Source organism: Lepidochelys kempii, chromosome 18, assembly GCF_965140265.1.
Source record: "Lepidochelys kempii isolate rLepKem1 chromosome 18, rLepKem1.hap2, whole genome shotgun sequence".
In the NCBI taxonomy this organism is placed as follows: Eukaryota; Metazoa; Chordata; order Testudines; family Cheloniidae; genus Lepidochelys; species Lepidochelys kempii.
This window is the reverse complement of record NC_133273.1, coordinates 12,641,961-12,660,913: the sequence shown is the minus strand read 5'-3', so window position 1 is coordinate 12,660,913 and position 18,953 is coordinate 12,641,961. Positions and strand designations below refer to the sequence as shown.

Here is an 18,953-nt window from a genome sequence, read left to right as displayed (position 1 = left end):
TGCAAATCCTCTAACCATCTCTTGTATTCTATTTATTATTAATCATCAGACTTCACATTTTTTCGAGTGCCTTTTGTGGGCAAATCACTGCGGCTTACAAACAAATCACAACATTCCTGGAAGGCAGGAGCTCCGTATTCAACAGATTGCTAAAGGGACGCAGAGCGCCTAAGATCCCTACCCCAGCTCACTCCGGAAATCAGTGGCAGAGCTAGTGATAAAAGCCTGCAATCTTGGCTACTAATGATTTATGCTGATAATTAAATAACACTGTCAAAAGAGACCCCTTATTTGAATATACGCACAAGTGCCCTTGTATTCAGATATGCTAGATGTAGCAAAAGTGAACAAATGTAGCCCACCCCAGCATGCATAGCGCTGCTTCGGCTCTGAATGCAGGCTTTACTCTGTGCCTGCAGGAGTGTACAAAATCCAGGATTTCCCAGAGATCCTCCTTTTTAAACTGGCAGCAGGATACACTCAGACAGAAATGCAGAAGGTGCCAGGTGGAATTACACCCACACCCCTTGATTTGCAGGGTTTCGGTTCTAAGGTGTTTTTCATTATCCGCTGGGGGTAGTTTTCTGGATTCAAAACTATCTTTGTTGCTAGGTATCAGGGGGTAGCCATGTTAGTCTGTATCCATAAAAACAGGAAGGAGTCCGGTAGCACCTTAAAGACTAAGATTTATTTGAGCATAAGCTTTCGTGGGTAAAAACACCACTTCTTCAGATGCACGGAGTGAAAGTTACAGATGCAAAGACATAAATACACTGACACATGCAGAGAAGGGAGTTTACCTCACAAGTGGAGAGCCAGTGTTGACAGGGCCAATTCGATCAGGGTGGATGTGGTCCACTCCCAACAATAGATGAGGAGGTGTCAATTCCAGGAGAGGCAAAGCTGCTTTTGTAATGAGCCAGCCACTCCCAGTCCCTATTCAAGCCCAGATTAATGGTGTTAAATTTGCAAATGAATTTTAGTTCCGCTGTTTCTCTCTGAAGTCTGTTTCTGAAGTTTTTTTGTTCAAGTATAGCTACTCTCAAAGCTGTTCTAGAATGTCCAGGAAGGTGGAAGTGTTCTCCCTCTGGCTTTTGTGTAGTACCATTCCTGATGTCCGATTTGTGTCCATTTATTGTTTTATGTAGCGACTGTCTGGTTTGGCCACTGTACATGGCAGAGGGGCATTGCTGGCACATGATGGCATGTATCACATTAGTAGACATGCAGGTGAATGAGCCTCTGATGGTGTGGCTGATGTGGTTGGGTCACCACCTTCTCATCTACTGTTGGGAGTGGACCACATCCACCCTGATCGAATTGGCCCTGTCAACACTGGCTCTCCACTTGTGAGATAACTCCCTTCTCTTCATGTGTCAGTATATTTATGTCTGCATCTGTACCTTTCACTCCATGCATCTGAAGAAGTGGGGTTTTTACCCACAAAAGCTTATGCCTAAATAAATCTGTTCGTCTTTAAGGTGCCACTGGACTCCTTGTTATCTTTTTTGTTGTGTTACTCAGGAGTCCCACTCTGCTGGGACTCCTAAGTAACACAACTTAGTAACACAAAAAATAATAGCAATTAAAAAAACATAGGCACAGCTTTTGTAGGACCTAAGTAAATGCAAGCCTTCCTCTGGTGCCTTGCCTCCCCTCTCTGGAGCCAGCACCTTTTGCAGATAAAGAGAACCAGCAGTGTCTTCTCTTTAAAATCTAGAGACTTTTAAAGAGGAGCTGGTGATTTTGTGGGGAGGGTTCAGACTCAAGATTTTTTGATTGGTGGGGGTTGGCAAGATACTTCTGGTAAGGGCCCCTACGAAGTGGATGTTATGACCCTTATTCACGGATGGGGAAACTGAGGCACAAAGAGGTTCTCTCCCCTCCCTCCCCTTCTTCTGGTAGTTTTGTTTTTAAACAAGATCAGGCAAGTCTGCTGGCTCACCGGAGGGCTTTTACCCCCGGGGCTCATTGAATCCCCACGTTGCTGTCCCTGGCCCGCGTGGGCTCGGCCCCGGGGCTGCGGGCAGGAGGGGGCCCGGCTCTGGGGAGCTCGGCGGCGCCGGCTGGGGGGCGGGGAAAGCCGCGGCGCCGGTTCTGCAGAGCCCGCCCGGGGGGCGCGGCAGCCACAGGCTCGGCTGCGGGTTCGCCCCGCCCCGCCCCGCCCCCGGCCCGTCGAGCGTCGCAGGCTCCCTGCCGGGGCCCCCGCGGGGCGTCTCCGGCTCCGCTCGGCCGCGGCCCCCGGCTCCCCCTCGCGCTGCCCCCGCTTCGAAACGGGGCGCGAGACCCAACGGCCGGCAGGAGGCGCCGCCCCCCAGCGCGGGCGGGCGGGCGGACGGACGGACGGACACTTGGTAGGATCCGCCCCCCCCCGACACCCAACAGCTCCACCCCCCCACCCCCCAGCACAGACAGACAGACAGACACCTTAACCCCCCCACCCCAGCACAGACACCCAACAGCTCCACCCCCCCAGCACAGACAGACAGACAGACACCTTAACCCCCCCACCCCAGCACAGACACCCAACAGCTCCACCCCCCCAGCACAGACACCCAACAGCTCCACCCCCCAGCACAGACAGACAGACAGATACCTTAACCCCCCCACCCCAGCACAGACACCCAACAGCTCCACCCCCCAGCACAGACAGACAGACAGACACCTTAACCCCCCACCCCAGCACAGACACCCAACAGCTCCACCCCCCCACCCCCCAGCACAGACAGACAGACAGACACCTTAACCCCCCCACCCCAGCACAGACACCCAACAGCTCCACCCCCCCAGCACAGACAGACAGATACCTTAACCCCCCCACCCCAGCACAGACACCCAACAGCTCCACCCCCCAGCACAGACAGACAGACAGACACCTTAACCCCCCCACCCCCCAGCACAGACACCCAACAGCTCCACCCCCCCACCCCCCAGCACAGACAGACAGACAGACACACCTTAACCCCCCCACCCCCCAGCACAGACACCCAACAGCTCCACCCCTCCCCCAGCACAGACAGACAGACACCTTAACCCCCCCACCCCAGACAGACACCCAACAGCTCCACCCCCCCACCCCCCAGCACAGACAGACAGACAGACACCTTAACCCCCCACCCCCCAGCACAGACACCCAACAGCTCCACCCCTCCCCCAGCACAGACAGACAGACACCTTAACCCCCCCACCCCAGCACAGACACCCAACAGTTCCACCCCCCCAGCACAGACAGACAGACACCTTAACCCCCCCACCCCAGACAGACACCCAACAGCTCCACCCCCCCACCCCCCAGCACAGACAGACAGACAGACACCTTAACCCCCCACCCCCCAGCACAGACACCCAACAGCTCCACCCCTCCCCCAGCACAGACAGACAGACACCTTAACCCCCCCACCCCAGCACAGACACCCAACAGCTCCACCCCCCCAGCACAGACAGACAGACACCTTAACCCCCCCACCCCCCAGCACAGACACCCAACAGCTCCACCCCTCCCCCAGCACAGACAGACAGACACCTTAACCCCCCACCCCCCAGCACAGACACCCAACAGCTCCACCCCCCCAGCACAGACAGACAGACACCTTAACCCCCCCACCCCCCAGCACAGACACCCAACAGCTCCACCCCTCCCCCAGCACAGACAGACAGACACCTTAACCCCCCACCCCCCAGCACAGACACCCAACAGCTCCACCCCCCCAGCACAGACAGACAGACACCTTAACCCCCCCACCCCCCAGCACAGACACCCAACAGCTCCACCCCTCCCCCAGCACAGACAGACAGACAGACACCTTAAACCCCCCACCCCCCAGCACAGACACCCAACAGCTCCACCCCCTCCAGCACAGACAGACAGACAGATACCTTAACCCCCCCACGCCCCCAGGACAGACACCCAACAGCTCCACCCCCCCCAGCACAGACAGACAGACACCTTAAACCCCCCACCCCCCAGCACAGACACCCGACAGCTCCACCCCTCCCCAGCACAGACAGACAGGCAGACACCTTAAACCCCCCACCCCCCAGCACAGACACCCAACAGTTCCACCCCTCCCCCAGGACAGACAGACACCTTAAACCCCCCACCCCAGACAGATACCCAACAGCTTCACCCCCCCAGCACAGACACCCGGCCGTATCCCTGCCACAGACGGACATCCCGCAGCTCCCCCCCCCCCAGCACAGACAGACAGACAGACCCAGTGGTAGCCCTCCACCCCCCAGCACAGACAGACACCTGACAGCTCCCCCCCCACAGCACAGGCAGACACAGCGGTAGCCCTCTGCCCCTCAGCACAGATGCACTGAAATACATAGAAAAGAAAAAGAACCCAGGGTGTTGGAAGAGTGAGAGAGAGAGACAGCAGGAGACCAGAGGCAGCTCAGCCTGCTGCTCAGACAGACAGACTGACTGTTCAGCACAGACCCAGCTTGTTGGGCATTGCCAGGGGGAGGGAGACAGGCCCAGGCAGGCTGATTTTCCAGGAGTGCAGAGGGGTACGTTGAGGCACGCACACACAGGGGCCTGCCCTATAGGAGGCCAAGGGATAACTTCAGGGTTGTGCTATTAATGAGTAAACATCATTCTGGCTGATTCAGTGGGATAGCCAGGAACATCTGGATGCTCCCCTGGCCCATAGGTCTTCACAATAGTGTGGGATGTGGGGAGGACACCTGGGTCTGTAGCTCTGGAACAAATGCATCTGTCTGTTATTACAGCCTGCTCCCCCTGATGAGGTGGTTTTGATTTCCCATATCATGGGCCTGCAGTGGCGTATAACCTGCATTGCTGTGAGAAAGGCCTTTCCATGAAGCCAGTTTGCAGGGTGCCAAGGTCTCCCCTGAACTGTGTAGAGAGCATGGAGAACACAAATAGGAGCTTGAGCAGCAGAAAGAAAGAAAACATCCCCCCTCTCCTGAGCAGCTATCTGAAATCAGGTAAGCAACTCTGCCCTGTCTGCTGCAGGGTTTCCAGGGTGTATATCACTCTGTTACCTAGGGGCTCTATCCAGGTAACCTACCAAACTGAGTGTCAGGAAGTGAGGCCCCCCATTGGGGAGGGCTTTCATTAGCCCTCCCCAATGGGTTGGCTAATTTATCTGTGCCATCTTGAGGATGTAGCTCTAATTAGACATGGGTCAAAGCTCCTTTTCCATGGACATCTGTAGTCACAATGACAAGCCAGCATCACTAATCATGGGCGATAAGCTCCTTAAAGTGCCTCAGCTGGGGTGCGCTTGCTGCTGGGATTTGGGGGCATTAAGTGGACAAAGCTGCAGGTTTGCAGTGAGTTCAGAGAATCAAACACAAAGAGATGTTTGTTCTCGTCCTTGAGGTTCTGGCTGGAGCGAGTGGCATGTCCTGTGGTGGCTATCGGAGTGAGTAACTTCATACAGGAGAGGTGGTTTAGCACAAAAGGAGAGACAATCCCACGGTCGATATGAACTACACCGGGACGTGCAGCTGTGGGGGTTGGGATGTGTGCCAGAGTGATTTCCTGCTGAGAAAGCTTAGCATGGCTCCTTGAGGCTCGGCCCAGGGAAAGATTTCCCTCAAACCCAACCAGGTACAGTTTCTAGTACTTCGGGTGGATCACCACGGGAGCTAGTCTGGTTGTTGGCAGGCGGAGTGTGCAAGTCATACAATGCTGCAAAATGATGGGGAGAGAGGGTCTGATCATCACTTAGCAGCCATGGCAGACCCACCCTTTTTCCAGCTCAGCAAAGTAACATTTGTGAGTCTCTCTGAGACTTCAAGGGACAATATTGGGTTAAAAGCCCTACATGTGCATGGTGGTCTAGTGCATTGAGCAATCAAGACATCTCTACCCCGGACTCACTGTGTGACCTTGAGCAAGTCACTGCTGTATGTCTCAGTTTCCTCACCTGTGAAATGTAAAATCTACCACCTTAAGTCTCTGTGGATGGGGAAAGAACCCACTGATCTGATGGAAGTGCTGCATGTTTGTTTGTTATGTATTTTAACAATAGAGGTCCCCTTTGTTATTGATAACGTCTCATAGTATTGAAAGGGGATGAATTGAAAACAATCCAGTTGACTTTTGGTTAATTATGCTGTTTGTTTCCTTTCAGTGTGGACATTGAAAATAGATTGGTCAGTTTCACTTTTGTTTCTAGTTGGTTTAGTTTTTCCAGTTCCAGTGCACTAGCTCAAGGCTGCACCACTTAGTTTGCAATTATTTGTTTGTTTTTTTTAAATCCTGCTTATTGTCATTGGAATTACAACAACAACAAAAAGTCCATTTGTCGTAGGGTTTGTAATACTTATTTTTATTTCAAAGCCTAAATCTGGGGCTGAGTTTGACCTATGTCTCTGTTAAGCCATCTCTTTTCCTAGTCTAGACATTTTTAAAAATCTCGTTGGCTTTGATCAATTAATCCTGATTTAAAAGTGTTAACCTGCATCTACACTAGGGTCCGAGTGGTGTTTCTAGAAGGGTTAGCTAACATATGTTAGTTACTGTGGATTTAATAGACACCATTTTTTTCTAGTCCATACAAGGTCTAAATGAGTTGGGTAAAAATAGTTGTTAAAATCTAATCCTGGCCATGTGTTAAGGACCTAGTGCTTGGCAGAAAGAAATGTAATGAGGATTGGGATAGCATATGTGTCTATATGTGAGAGATCGTTTGCTTGTAACTTCTAGATTCTCAAACTTAAAAGCAGACTGATGTGACCCTGTGGTGAGCATTGATGGAAGGAAACATAGCACCTGAAGGGGCTTGTCCCTTTGTGATTCTGGGCCTGTTATTAAACCCCCTTTTTAGCAACATGCTGCTAGCTGTGTGGAAATTCCTGGGATGCAATGAATCCTTTTCTGAAGCGCCAGCGTGCTGTGCTTTGTGATTATGCTTTATGCAAGAATAGGCACTGAGAAGCCAGTGCCACTCTGGAAACTTGTGGAAAGTCTGTTCACTTTTGCGATGCCAGCCCCTAATTAAAATCTTCCCCTTTGCAATATGTTTGAGAACATATGAAAGACAGTGACAGCCGTTCCCAAAGATAATTGGAGTATCAGCGAATGAGTGTCTCTTTCCCAGCTTTGATCAGATTGTTGGCTGAATTTCTGTGTCAGAAGGACCAGCAGCCCATTTGCAAAGAGAGATAGCCGAGGTTGGTAGTTGGCTGTTTGGGCCTTTTTCTGGGAGACAGGATGATAGCCTAGAAATTAAGCCTTAGTGTGTAATACCCAACTAAAGATACATATTTGGCTTTCGAGCATATTGTTCCAAAACACTCTTGATGTGACAAAGATGATTGATATTCATTTCACAGTCAGCTTTGGCGTTTTCCCCCCCTGATTCATTGAGTTTGCTGAAGAGAGAGGGGTGCAGGTGTGAGTGTATTTCATAATGTACTTTTCAGCTCACATTCACTGCCCATTTTAAAAAAAAGTAACGGTTAAACTGCTCACTTCAAGCTGTTCCTTCAATTCCCCCTACTTTTTTCTGGTGCTCTGCCTTGTGTGGCTGTAAATGGGTAATTTCCAATTTTAATCAACCAGCAGTCCAGCGAGATGGAGTAGTGGGGACTCCTCCTTGTAAGCATTAAAAAGGGGGTGAATGGCAACAGTTTCTTCTTACAGAAGACAGAGGAATGAAAGCACACAACCCCCTAGTACTGCAGCATCAGCAATGGGTATGAGCCTACATCCTGGAGGGGATTTGAACAGAGGCAAGACTGCTAATTAGGGACCTGTGTGCACTGTAGTTCTACTTAAAACATGCTCTGGTCTTGTAATGTAGATGAGACTAAACTGTGATTCCTAAATGTGCTGCAGCCTTGGACTCTTGCCAGACTGTAGCATGATTTGGGAACCTGAGTAAAACGCAGTTCAGTCGCATCCATGCGGCAAGACTGAACTGTACTCGAAACAGCTCAGGGCATTATCATGAACCCAGCCCAGGAGGAATTCATGTGGATGAGAGACCCAAGCCCTGCAGACAAAGATGAGGGAGTGTCCATGCTCCAGTTCAAACCACGTTGTCCAGAACTATTGAAACATGGTTCTTGCTAGAAACGTGTTAGTTTGATGGCAACTGGGGCTACCCATGCTATAGAAAACCATCTACAGACTAGTGTGTGCACTGGCCAGGGGACAACTGTATTCGCATCTTACTAGCAAAAACCTGTATTTAGTCTCGGTTCTGGCTAAAGCATTCTGAGCTGAAGAGTAATTAGGGCCTTATCTATTGGTGGCTGCAAGTGTAAGAATAATAATGCTAGGAGAGATCCCACTTTCCCTAGGCTCCTGTTAAGATCTCGGGCTGTCCCCTTGAAATTCCTCCTGCCCTGCCAGAAGAAAGTCTCTCTCTTTAACAGGAACTCAATAGTGTACATGATCTTTTCAGTGCTGGGGACTGAGGCTGATCAGAGAGGTTCATTATATGGGGAGTCCCTGAGGTGCGTGGAAAGCTGTTGGGGATGTGGTGATGAATTATTGATGCTCCCTTGAAAAGAACGGTTCTTGTTTTTCTTTAGAGCACGGAAAAGTCCAGAAGAACGTGAACATAAATCTGTATTTGGGCGCTGGAAGCCGCGCTGAAGCTACTCATCGGTGGGCCAATGCTGCTGCATTCACTGTAACCCCTGGCTGGCAAGCGGAGCAAGGCAGGAGAGCACCAGCTGTAAAAAGCAAAGGCCCCAAGAAGAGGGATCCCAGCCTGATACAGACTAATCTCTCTTGCCCTTCTTCTCAGCCTTTCCGGGCTGCTACCAACCAGCTCTCCTCCTCCTGCTCCCAGCAGCAAAATAACCTCAACTGCAGGCTGCAGCGGGGCAGCTCTGGAAAGGTGGCATGTGGTAATCCCCTGCCGCCTTCATCAGCTCCACCCCACGTGGATCTTCAGCGGAGACCTTTCCGCTTCGACACGGCTGGGCTAGCAGGGAGTGAGGAGAATGTGAGTGTCCACCTCCCGGAGAGGAGCCTGCAGCACAAGAAGAGACCAAAGGAGGGGTCTAGCCCCTGGGACCAGTCCTCTGTGCACTCCACCTGCCATAACCTTCCAGAGGGAGGAAACCAGAGCAATGAGCAACAAGTGAAAAAGCAGCAACATGGACCTTTCGCTGCTTATGATGCAGACTATGGGAATCCTTTACTATCCAGTACAGATTCCCTCTCCCCAGCTGTAGTGCCTGTAATCTCCTCTGCTGGGCTTGTCCCCCACCACAGCCCAATGGTATGTCTCTCTCCAGGGAGCTCCAGAGGAAGTGTGAACTCCTGTTGTCCTGGGCCTGCCCTCACCTTGGTCGAACTGGGTCCCCGCAGCTTGGCAGAGTCCCTTCCTCGCTCTGTGGCCCTTCAGTCTGTCCTGCAGTCCTCCAAGACCTCTGCCAGCCTGCACTGCTCAATCCAGAGGCTTAAGGAAGAAGCTGCTTTAATGGGGATATGGAGCTCCCTCCCTTTGGAGTCCAGGTCTTCTCCACTAGCTTGCAGGTTGTGCGTTGCCCCCGAGGTCTCTACATCTGCTGTCCTGAGTGTGGGAGAGGACCTTGCTAGAGAACAGAGCAGTGCTAAGCAGGCTAGAATGAAATGGGGTCCCCCATTTGTTAGGGATTGGGGTCTTGGTTCAGTGACTGGTGACGTGGGGGATGCCGAACCTACCTCTCTCTGTCACAGGTGCAGAAATACTGAATTATATGCGCAAAGAACCAAGGTTTCAGGTGGAATCTGGCCAGAAACCCCCTGTGCTGATGCCAGCTCGGTCTACCTGGTTGATACAGACGCAGGTAGTTCCCGTGACTGGTCTCCCTACCTCAGGTATAAATCTCAGGTACAGCACGCTCCACAAACGAACGGCACGCTCAGCCGTGTAAAAACTACTTTCCCTGAAAAGCCACTTGGAGTGGAAGAGTCGCCCTGCTCCGTGCATTGGAGGAAGGCCCTTCCATCTGGCCCAGACCCAGATAGCTTGCAGCTGTCACTGGAGACACAAGAGGGTAGGGCGCCAATGAATGTCCGTGTAGCTGTGTATGGGACTCCAAGGGAAGTGCATCTGAGAGTCCAGTCTCCTTCTGGAGATGCAGGGATCGGTCAAGTCCAGCCGCTCAGTATGAGCTCCATAGACGTCGGCACCTCTGAGCCTCATGGCAAAGACCAGGGAGAGTCAGCAGAGGCATGTGACATCGTATCGTCTGCAGCCAGGAGAATAGCCATGGTGAATAACAGGCAGTCTGTGCCTAGTCCCAGCTACAGCCCTTTCAGGGTAACAGCCAGGCAAGGTCCTGGTGAATATTCTTTGGTTGCCACTGCCGTGGATGATACGAACGCTACCAATGAGGGAGAAAATGAAGAACGCTCCCAGGAGGCCTTCTGCATGGATCAGGGGCTCAACACAGACTGGGACCAATCTGAGAAGCTTCCTGCAGAAAGGAGCAACAGGGAACTGCAGAACTGTGAGGAAAGCAGCCAGGTGCAGGACAGAAGACTACCACGGGTGAGGACCCTGTCAGTGCACAGCATCCAGGTTCTCCTGTACCCTCCTGTGTTCGTCTCCACCTTTCACCAGCAGCAGCTGGAGGTGAAGAATGGAGGTGCTGAGGGAAAGGAGGTGTGGGGATGAATCTCCATACGGGGCCATGGGAGAGCCCCCAAGAATAATTGCAGCCATCATTTCCCTTCCCTCAGGGGACGGACCAGTGGCCCATCTGGTCTTGTATCGTATCTCTGACATGTGTAAGTGTCACCATCTCCCTTTCCCTCTCTCTAGTGTCTTATTCTCAAAGATCACCTTTGCATTTTACGTTTCCCGGCTCAGGGGAGGGAAAGCACCATGATGGCTAACTCTGCTGCAGGCATGGCAATGGAGCACAGAGGGCCCAGTTCTCCCACTCTCTTTTGTGCTGAAATTAAAGGAAGCACTTGCAAAGCAAGGATATACTCAGCATAGGATGAGCTGGGGCAGTCAGCTGGGACCGCCCTGCCTCATGGCTGAGCGTTAGTTTCCCAACCACAGTGGCTGTGTGAGGTTGCACATCATGTGACCACAGCCTGATTCTTCCACCTGGGGGTTGTTAGTACTTGTGAGACCGGCACTTCTTGCAGCTAATACCAGTGCGTCACTGTCTGCTCTTACCTGTAGGATCCAGAGAACAACGTCTCGTGTTTGGAGATGAAAGAGAGAAGGTAAAAAGGGCTTTGGGTGAGGGGGTTGAGTGGGGAGTTGCCTTTGGAAATGTGTGGCCATGGAACATTGCCTGGGGCTTATGGTTCCAGGGAATGTGCCACAATATTACCTGGAACACGTAGAGTTGGGAGAGTAGTTAGCCCTTGGAGAATAAATGGCTGCAACATCCAGAACTGAGTATGCTTTAAAAAAAAAATTGGCATGTCTTTGGACTTCCATCTTGGGTAGCTCCAGCAGTGGGCAGAAGGCAACCCTTGGTTTAAAGTTCCCCTCTAGTAGTGCAGCTTCTTCAGCTGAACTCATTGCATGGTCAGCAGAGAGCAAGCAATAGCTAAGGCCTTGAGAAGGGACTTGAACCCACAACCTTTGGGATAAGAGGGGAGAGCGCCACTAACTTGGCAATACTTACGCCCATGTTTGGTGCAGGGCTGTGGCTGAGTACATGGTCTGGAACCTGCTTTGGAGAGGACTGGGATCACTTAGTCCCTGGGAATGAGAGGACTAGCTGAGGTGGAGATTGCTAGTCAAGTGGATGGAGTCTTGCTGATATGTCTTGGCTGGATTTGACCTTCCTTGCTCATACTGGAGTTCAGTCCCTTGTTTCTGTTTCAGTTCTCAGCTGCTGGGTAATAGGCGACGACTAGCCAGGTGTTTCCAAGCCTGGAGCAGCCACACCCTCAGGAAGAGGACTGCAGCTAGGGAGCTCTACAGACAGCAGCAGCTTCGCAAGGGGCTTGGGGCCCTACAGTGGGCAGTGCAGCTGAGGAAGGTGCAGATGGAGATTGCCCAGCGGAGACACTCCCTGGCTGTGCTGGCCGTCAGCTTTCACAGGGTAAGGATGGGCAGGGGACAATAGAGGAAATGCTGTCACGCAGTAAGGAGGGCAGGAGAAGGGAGGGAAGTGGCAGGGGAATGGCTGCTCATACACATGATGAGGAAAGGGTGCACAATGCTACATTCAGTGCAGAGTGGATTCGGAGCCGGGGGTTCTGATGCAGGCAGGTCTCGCCATGTCGCTCCTCTTTCAGTGGAAGTCAGCTGTGGTGAAGCAAAACGAAAGCCAAACCTCCCAGCAGGAGCCAGTGACTCTCACCAAAGAGTCGCCAGTGGGTCTTGTCGGACTGGGGAGAGGTCCAGCTGTCACAGCCCCAGTGTGGTGCCGGCTGACAGCAGGGTCCCCGCAGGAAGCTGCATGGCACAGTAGGTAAGCTGGGATTTTCTCATCAATGACTCTTTGTGTTGGATGGTTGCGGGGCTGGAGCTGGAGGCAGAGGAACTCTCTTTAGCAAGAAGACCTCAGATGAAGGAAGAGCTGATGGCACAATCCTTCTCACCTCTGTGGATACAAGAGATTTCCAGGGTGGGAATTTACACTTACAGCTACTGAGCACTGGAGGATCCTACCTCAGGCTCGTCCGTGCTAGCTGTGGTAAAATTTCTGTGCCTCTGATAGAGGGGACAAGAGGGAAACCCAGGGTCATTTCTTGGGTCCAGTTGCGATCCATACGTGTGGAGCAGGGGTTGGTGAGTCAGAATCAGACTTGTCATCAATCCCTGGCAGGGGAATGAACTGAGCAAAGGGAAAGACCTATTTGCTCAGGTTCTATGGTAGAAGAGCTGAATCCAGAAAGCTAGAAGCAGCCCTGGTGGAAAGGGAGGCCTTGATTGTAACCCCTCCCCCTGTCTGGGTCTGTGAGCTCCCTCTCTGGCAGGTTCTGTGGCTAAACGCAAGCTTGGGACTCTTTCAGGGTGGAGGCAAACCTGTGGATGCAGCTTCATTGCAGGCAGAGAGCAGATGAGCTCTGTCGGCGGGCACAGGCCATCAGGGACCTGAGGCGGCTGGCTGGTAAGCACTGGCTCCAGAGCATTCAAACACATGCAGTTAAACAGTATGCTCCCAGGCTGGAAGGATGGTGGCATTTCAGGAGATTTCTCAGTTGATGTCTAATTACTGCCTTGTCTTTGCCCGTTCAGGACCTGATCCTGTGAAGTGCTGGGCATTGACTCTGGTGGGAGAGGAGGCTGCTCAGCATCTCATAGGATTGGTCGCCTATTGTTCTGTTTCAACATCTCCTCTGTCATCTCCTCAGTGAGATTAGCTTGTAGCGGATGCTCTGGCTACAGCAATGTGAACTTCCTCCCAGCAGTGCCTGGCCATTCCCAGCAGGAGTCCTGCCGGTGGATGTTTGCGTTGATGGTGCTAAAATGTTTTAAGCTCTTCTCTTCAGATCTGATTTTTCTCTTGTTTTTTCTCTCTCTCTCTGGTCTTGTAACACAGCAGCTTTCAGACTGTGGCGCCTGCAGAAGGAGCTGCTGGACAAAGAGGAGGCCAGAGTTCAGGAAGCTCGTGCCTTGCTGGAGAAGAAGCAGCTACAGATCCTTTTCTGGGCATGGCGTTCACGGAGCTTGGAAACCGAGCGGATTTTGCCACTGCTGACTCAGATCCGGAGAGAGCTGGCCATCCGGTAAGCAAAATGGGACCCATCTTCCTTCTCTTGGGGATGTCGGATTCAGTCTAGAATGTGTTCTATTGTGAAAACCCAGGCAGGAGCCTGGCAATGAGAGATGCGACCCAGAATGATTCTTATCGAATTCTAGACAAAGCCCGTCCCCCTTGCTTATTGCTCTAAATATTTGAGGATTAAGTCAGTGCTCATGGGGAGGGTGTGAGGACATTGGCTAAAGACAGACCTAGCATGGACCAATACGGGGCGAGCTGCTTTGCATAACTCAGCCAAGGCACTTCAAACCTGAGCTCTGCTAGTCCAGTGACCAAATCTGAGACTGCCAACCATGCGGAATTGTTCCAGCCAGCACAGCGAGTCTGTGATGTGGGCAAATGGGGACTTGGAGAGAAGAACCCAACTCCTTTTCCTTTCCTGGCCCAATCCAAGACTCGAACCCAGGTCTCCAGAAGTGAAAAAGGCTGGTACGGTAATAGCACTGGGGTCTCCCTTCACTCGATAGTGCCTCACCCAGTCCCTTTCTCACAGCACCGACATTGAAGACTAAATGTGTTGTGTGTATGAATTTAGTGTTGTAGGCCGAAGTCTACCACAACTTTCCAAGGGTTGGGGTGGAGTCTCCATCACTGGAAATTTTGAAATCAAGATTGGATACTTTTGTACATGATCTGCTCTAGTTCAAACAGGAATTAATTCAGGGCACTCCTATGGCCTGTGTTATACAAGAGAGCAGAGTAGATGATTGCAATGGTCCCGTCTGCTTGAATCCTCTGTTTATCCACAGACCAGGTACTGCACAGGCCATACTGGTTCAAGCTTCCCCTGCACAACCCCACTCAGAGGCCTCACCATTGACCTGGGCAGAGCACAACGAGGGTTGAGAGGATACTTCCATCTCTGTGGCTCATCCAGTTATTGACTTTTCTGTTGAGACTGTCAATAAGGGGGCCAGTTGCTAGTTACAGTTTGGGTTCAGTGGATTCCCATCCATTGGGAACTGGCCTGAAACCCCCAATTCATTTCATGTAGGCCATCCAATAGCCATCCAATGGTAAGATGTCTTGGTCTGGACTCAGACCTTGGACCTAGAAGTGGAAGATGCTTGGCATTCTCCCCAGACCCCTACATTACCCAAGCACTCCAGGAATGAGTTAAGGACAAGAGACGCCTGATTCACAAAAGTTCCATGGCAGAAATAACCAGAGAACCAGCTGTTGCCGCTTGATTTATTTTATTCTTTGGTCTCCTCAGGTGTTTCAGTGCCTGGAGGCAGTTTGTTGAGCGGAAGGCATTGTACAGACAGAACCTGGAGCATCACAGGGCCGAGTCCCTGAGGAAGTGCTTCCAGCAATGGGTCCTGATGCTGCAGCTCAGAGAAGTGGACAAGATGACAGCTGTGAACTTGTTTATCTTGAGGCAGAGGAGATGTTATGGTGAGGCGTTGAGGGCCTATCTAGTCATCTTAAGATCAGAAGATACTAATGTGCCTCTACATTTTCCCCTCTCCATGTGGCGCACTGGAGACTGGATGGAAGCTTATTGCAGGGCAGCATGAGACAAGTCGGCTACCCTCAAGATGGAATGTGATCCTAACGTGAAGTGCCGAGTCAGGAAGAGGGTTGTCCCCCTTGGCCAGATTAGTGTTGCTGCAGGAAGATTTGAGATCCTGTTGATAAGTCTAGAAGAAAGCCTGGCAATAATTTACTTTGAGATCTAGAAAGGAAGCTGTGCGGTGGGGGAGTCGGTGGCTGTCCCCTGTGTCAGGCTGAGTTTCTGAGCACTGAAGAGTCACTCCTGACAAATGGTTTCTCTCTCTCTCCTGTCTGTCTGTGACCTGTAAAGGACAACAAGCTAGCTCAGCTGCCAGTGGGCCTGCGGTGAAGGAGGATGAAGCTCAGCTATGCTTGGCTGTAAGGAGAAGCCACCTGTGGAAAAGAGGTGTCTCTTTAGATGACCTCTACCAGCGAATGAAGCTCCAGAGGATATTTCTGCTGTGGAATGCGAGGCTCCTTCAGCAACAGCGAGCTAAGTGAGTGTTAGGATCAAATGCTTAGGGAACACCTTGATTCTTGGGGTCCAGATTTCCTCTGGGTCCCTGAGTAAGAAATCACTTTGCCTCTCAGATTGTGTCTGCCGTAGAGTCTCTCTGTTGATGACACAGATGAAATTACATTCAAATAAATGAACTGAAGGGATCCGTCTAACCTATTGAAAGCCTATTAGGGGCTTATTGTGTCCCAGTGAGACCTTTTTCCAGAGTGGGTCTGTGTATGTGCGCTATCAATGCCAACCAAAGACGGTGCCAGGAGGGGCTCTGGGTGGTTGTGCCAGGAGAGGGCACTCTCTAGGAGTGGGGGGGAGGAATTGCTGCCGAAGGTGCCTTTGCGGTACTCCCCTGAAACGTGCGTGTGAGGTTTCCTTCTCGTCGATTCTGACTTTTAGAGATTATGCTACACACACCTGTGTCGTATATCTAGTACAATGGGGAAGATGTCTTCATTGCTGCCCACGGTACCAGGTACGTCACTGTGTGAAGGGCAGACATTCCAAAGGACAGTTTGTTGGCTCTTCAAGGACCTTCACCAGGACCTGCTGCTGCAGTGCAGGGGCAGGCCCTGAGTCTGGAAATGAAGGGGTGGACGCTGATGCTAGAACCCATCACCCATCGATTCAGAAATCAGCACGGGACAGGCTTCCCCGCTTTGCCCCACCAGCATGTCTCAGTGATCTAGAGAGCGGAGCAGTCTCCATGTTCCACTCAGTCCTTGGCCTCTCTGCTGAGACTGCCAGCGTAGGGGCTATTAGTGCGAGTTACCATGGTGGATTCCATCAGGTGGCTCCCTGGTCAGACCACACCCATGGTAACTCGTCACTGCTCACCTGGGCTGGGTTTAAATGGGTAACCTTGAGGTGAAAGACCCTTTAGCCAGCACCAGTCCGCTAAGCCATTGTGCAAACTTCTCCTTACCCTCTCCTTCTCCTCAGTTCCTTCTCTCAGGCTTTGGAGCAGCACCGACTGCGGGACGCTCTGAGACAGTGGCGCCAGAGGACTCTTCAGCTGAATCCTCTGAACCACAATCTCAGGGCACCTCCTGAGGAGCCTCTTGCCTTGCTGGATTCTGAGGAGTCTTCTCTCTCTTCCGGCTTCCACAGCAGCGCTCTTGCTCCTCTTGTTTCCCATGGCTCGTTGGAAAAGGTGAGGGAGTCCTGCTGACAGTCCTCTCTGTGCTGCAGGGAAGTATTGATGCAAATATAAAAGCAGGGAAGTTCAGATCCAGCAGGGACCTTGGGGGTCTGTTTCAGGCTGATAATACTTTGAGACAGTCCTGTCTAGTGGTGAAAGCAGTGCACTGGCAGTCTGGAGACCTAGATTATATTTCTGCCACTGACTAGCTGTGCAGCCTTGGGCAAGCCACTGCACCACTCTGTGCTTCACCATCACCATGCCAACGTCACACTGACCTTGTGCTTTTCACCTGAGGATCCCAAAGTGCCCTGCCCAGATGGGTAAATATGATTGTCCTCATTCAAAGATGGGGAAAGTGAGGCACAGAAGGGCTCAGTACAGATGGGGTACTGCCTTACAGCACTGAAGTGCTGGGATTTGACTCTAAAGTTTCTACTTCAACACAGTCCCCACACTAACAAGCTGATCTGCCTTGGCCTTAGACTTGAAGGCTCTGATGGCGGGGAATCCATGTGCTAAGTGTCCTCAGAGGCAGATACGGTCACGCCAGTCCCCTAAGTGAGGGGTTAGAGGGCAGGCACAAGGCAGCTGATGGTGGGTGGGTTCTGCTGTATACTCACTGCATGGCAGCTAGAAGGCACAGGGTACAGAGATCTCTGCCAGTTGTGGGAGGGGATACATGGACCTCTTGGTTTGGCTGCCATGGGAAACGGACTGCAGAGCTGCTGGGCTCTGTTCTACTTTCCACCATGCTGCCAGCCTCTGAGGAGCCATCAAGATGGGAGGCTTTGCTGTACTCGCCTGCTGACTATGCAGAGTACTGGGACAATCCATGGTCAGGGCAGATAGTAGCTAGTTAGAGGTCTATTTTCCACCAAAGGTGTGCCCACGTTCCTGTACACATAGCGGCTGACGAGTGTTTCCTGCAGCAGAGGGATGGATGCATCTTGGATCTCCCCAAGCTCCGCTGCAAAGAGGAGTGAACGTAGAGGTTAGAGGTCATTAGCAGAGGGATTGTTGCTCAGAGCACTAAACTCATAGCCTTGTGCTTTCCTCTGACCAGGAGAGCAGCTTCTGTGACAGCAGTCAGAACAGCCTCTCCTCCCTCATGACCTCCGAGGACACCACACACCTGTCCCGGTCTGTCTGCTCTCTGCAGCAGCACTGCTGCCCAGTGGTTCCAGCTGAGCTGGTGGGAGAGGCCTCCACTCCTCCACAGAGTCCCCGAGTCGGGTGAGTTGGATCCTGGAAAGAGGTGGCTCTTCTGTATGGATAGACATGGCCTGGATGGCTGCCTTTCTCCTGACTCCCAGCCCAGTGCCCCTCCAGCTGCTCTCTCCTTACCTTGCTTGTCAAGAGATATCAGCCTGGTGCTTGTGTCTTGCAGAGAGAATCCGTTTATGGGAGGCCAGCTCCAAGCTTTGGCACTGTGGAGACCAGACAGCAGGATCGAGCCTCTCACCAGTTACTTCGCATGGGAAGAAATGCAGTTCCAAGGTGACGCTCTGCAGGTAGTGAAGGATTTCTCCGTGCTGCTCAATTTATGGAAAAGTCTTTGGGTTTAATCACCTGCCAACCCCACCCCTCACCAGTCTGCTCTCAGTTGGGCAAAGAGGTTCCCATGACTGGCAGATCTCTGCACATCTCGTCCCCCTCCTCTTGCCAGCCTCAGTGGCAGATGAGCAGGGAGATTTTCCTGGTACTCAGAAATTGAAGGGGTACTTTGGAGGAGTTTGGCAGTGGTGAGTGCGGTCACAGCAGCATTAAGAGCAAGCAGGATGAATGGGGTCCAGTGTCTGTGCTGGACTTCAGACCCCTTTCTGGTTTGTTGCATTACAGGGTTACAGTTCTGGAGAGGAACTGGAGAGTCCCTGTGGCTCCCTCTGGTACCAAGCAGATCTACGACTCCTGCAGAGATATTTCTTGGTCTGGTCAACTCAGACTCAGCAGCATCTAAAGATCCAGCAGCATGGCAGGCTCGTTCTGCTGTCCCGGTATGGGCCCCAGAGCCAGTTTATACTTTTCTGACACTCTGTAGTAATTGTTTCCAGAGCATCTGTCGAAATGTCTATTGGGTGAAAATAGCAATAGTAATAATCCCTAGCTCTTCTTATCAATAGACCTCAAAGGACTTTACCA

The 18,953-nt window shown here is 51.9% G+C and overlaps 1 protein-coding gene across 4 annotated transcripts in view; it reads left to right on the top strand.

Annotated features, from left to right (window-relative positions):
* The first annotated feature begins 2,169 nt into the window (after window positions 1-2,169).
* Window positions 2,170-18,953, top strand: part of C18H1orf167 (chromosome 18 C1orf167 homolog) — a 29,315-nt gene continuing 12,531 nt past the window's right edge. Inside the window, exons 1-14 of one of the 4 annotated variants that reach the window (XM_073316936.1) lie at window positions 2,170-2,354; window positions 4,735-4,953; window positions 8,518-10,472; window positions 11,118-11,161; window positions 11,775-11,994; window positions 12,191-12,366; window positions 12,911-13,008; window positions 13,444-13,627; window positions 14,879-15,060; window positions 15,470-15,656; window positions 16,613-16,823; window positions 17,878-18,047; window positions 18,202-18,325; window positions 18,654-18,808. In XM_073316936.1, coding sequence (XP_073173037.1) covers window positions 4,824-4,953; window positions 8,518-10,472; window positions 11,118-11,161; window positions 11,775-11,994; window positions 12,191-12,366; window positions 12,911-13,008; window positions 13,444-13,627; window positions 14,879-15,060; window positions 15,470-15,656; window positions 16,613-16,823; window positions 17,878-18,047; window positions 18,202-18,325; window positions 18,654-18,808 — 3,836 coding nt within the window. In that variant the 5' untranslated portion in view covers window positions 2,170-2,354; window positions 4,735-4,823. Of the gene's footprint in view, window positions 2,355-4,734; window positions 4,954-8,517; window positions 10,473-10,595; window positions 10,712-11,117; window positions 11,162-11,774; window positions 11,995-12,190; window positions 12,367-12,910; window positions 13,009-13,440; window positions 13,628-14,878; window positions 15,061-15,469; window positions 15,657-16,612; window positions 16,824-17,877; window positions 18,048-18,201; window positions 18,326-18,653; window positions 18,809-18,953 lie in introns of those variants that run through there. The other 3 variants (XM_073316935.1, XM_073316938.1, XM_073316939.1) reach the window with 3 other exon arrangements.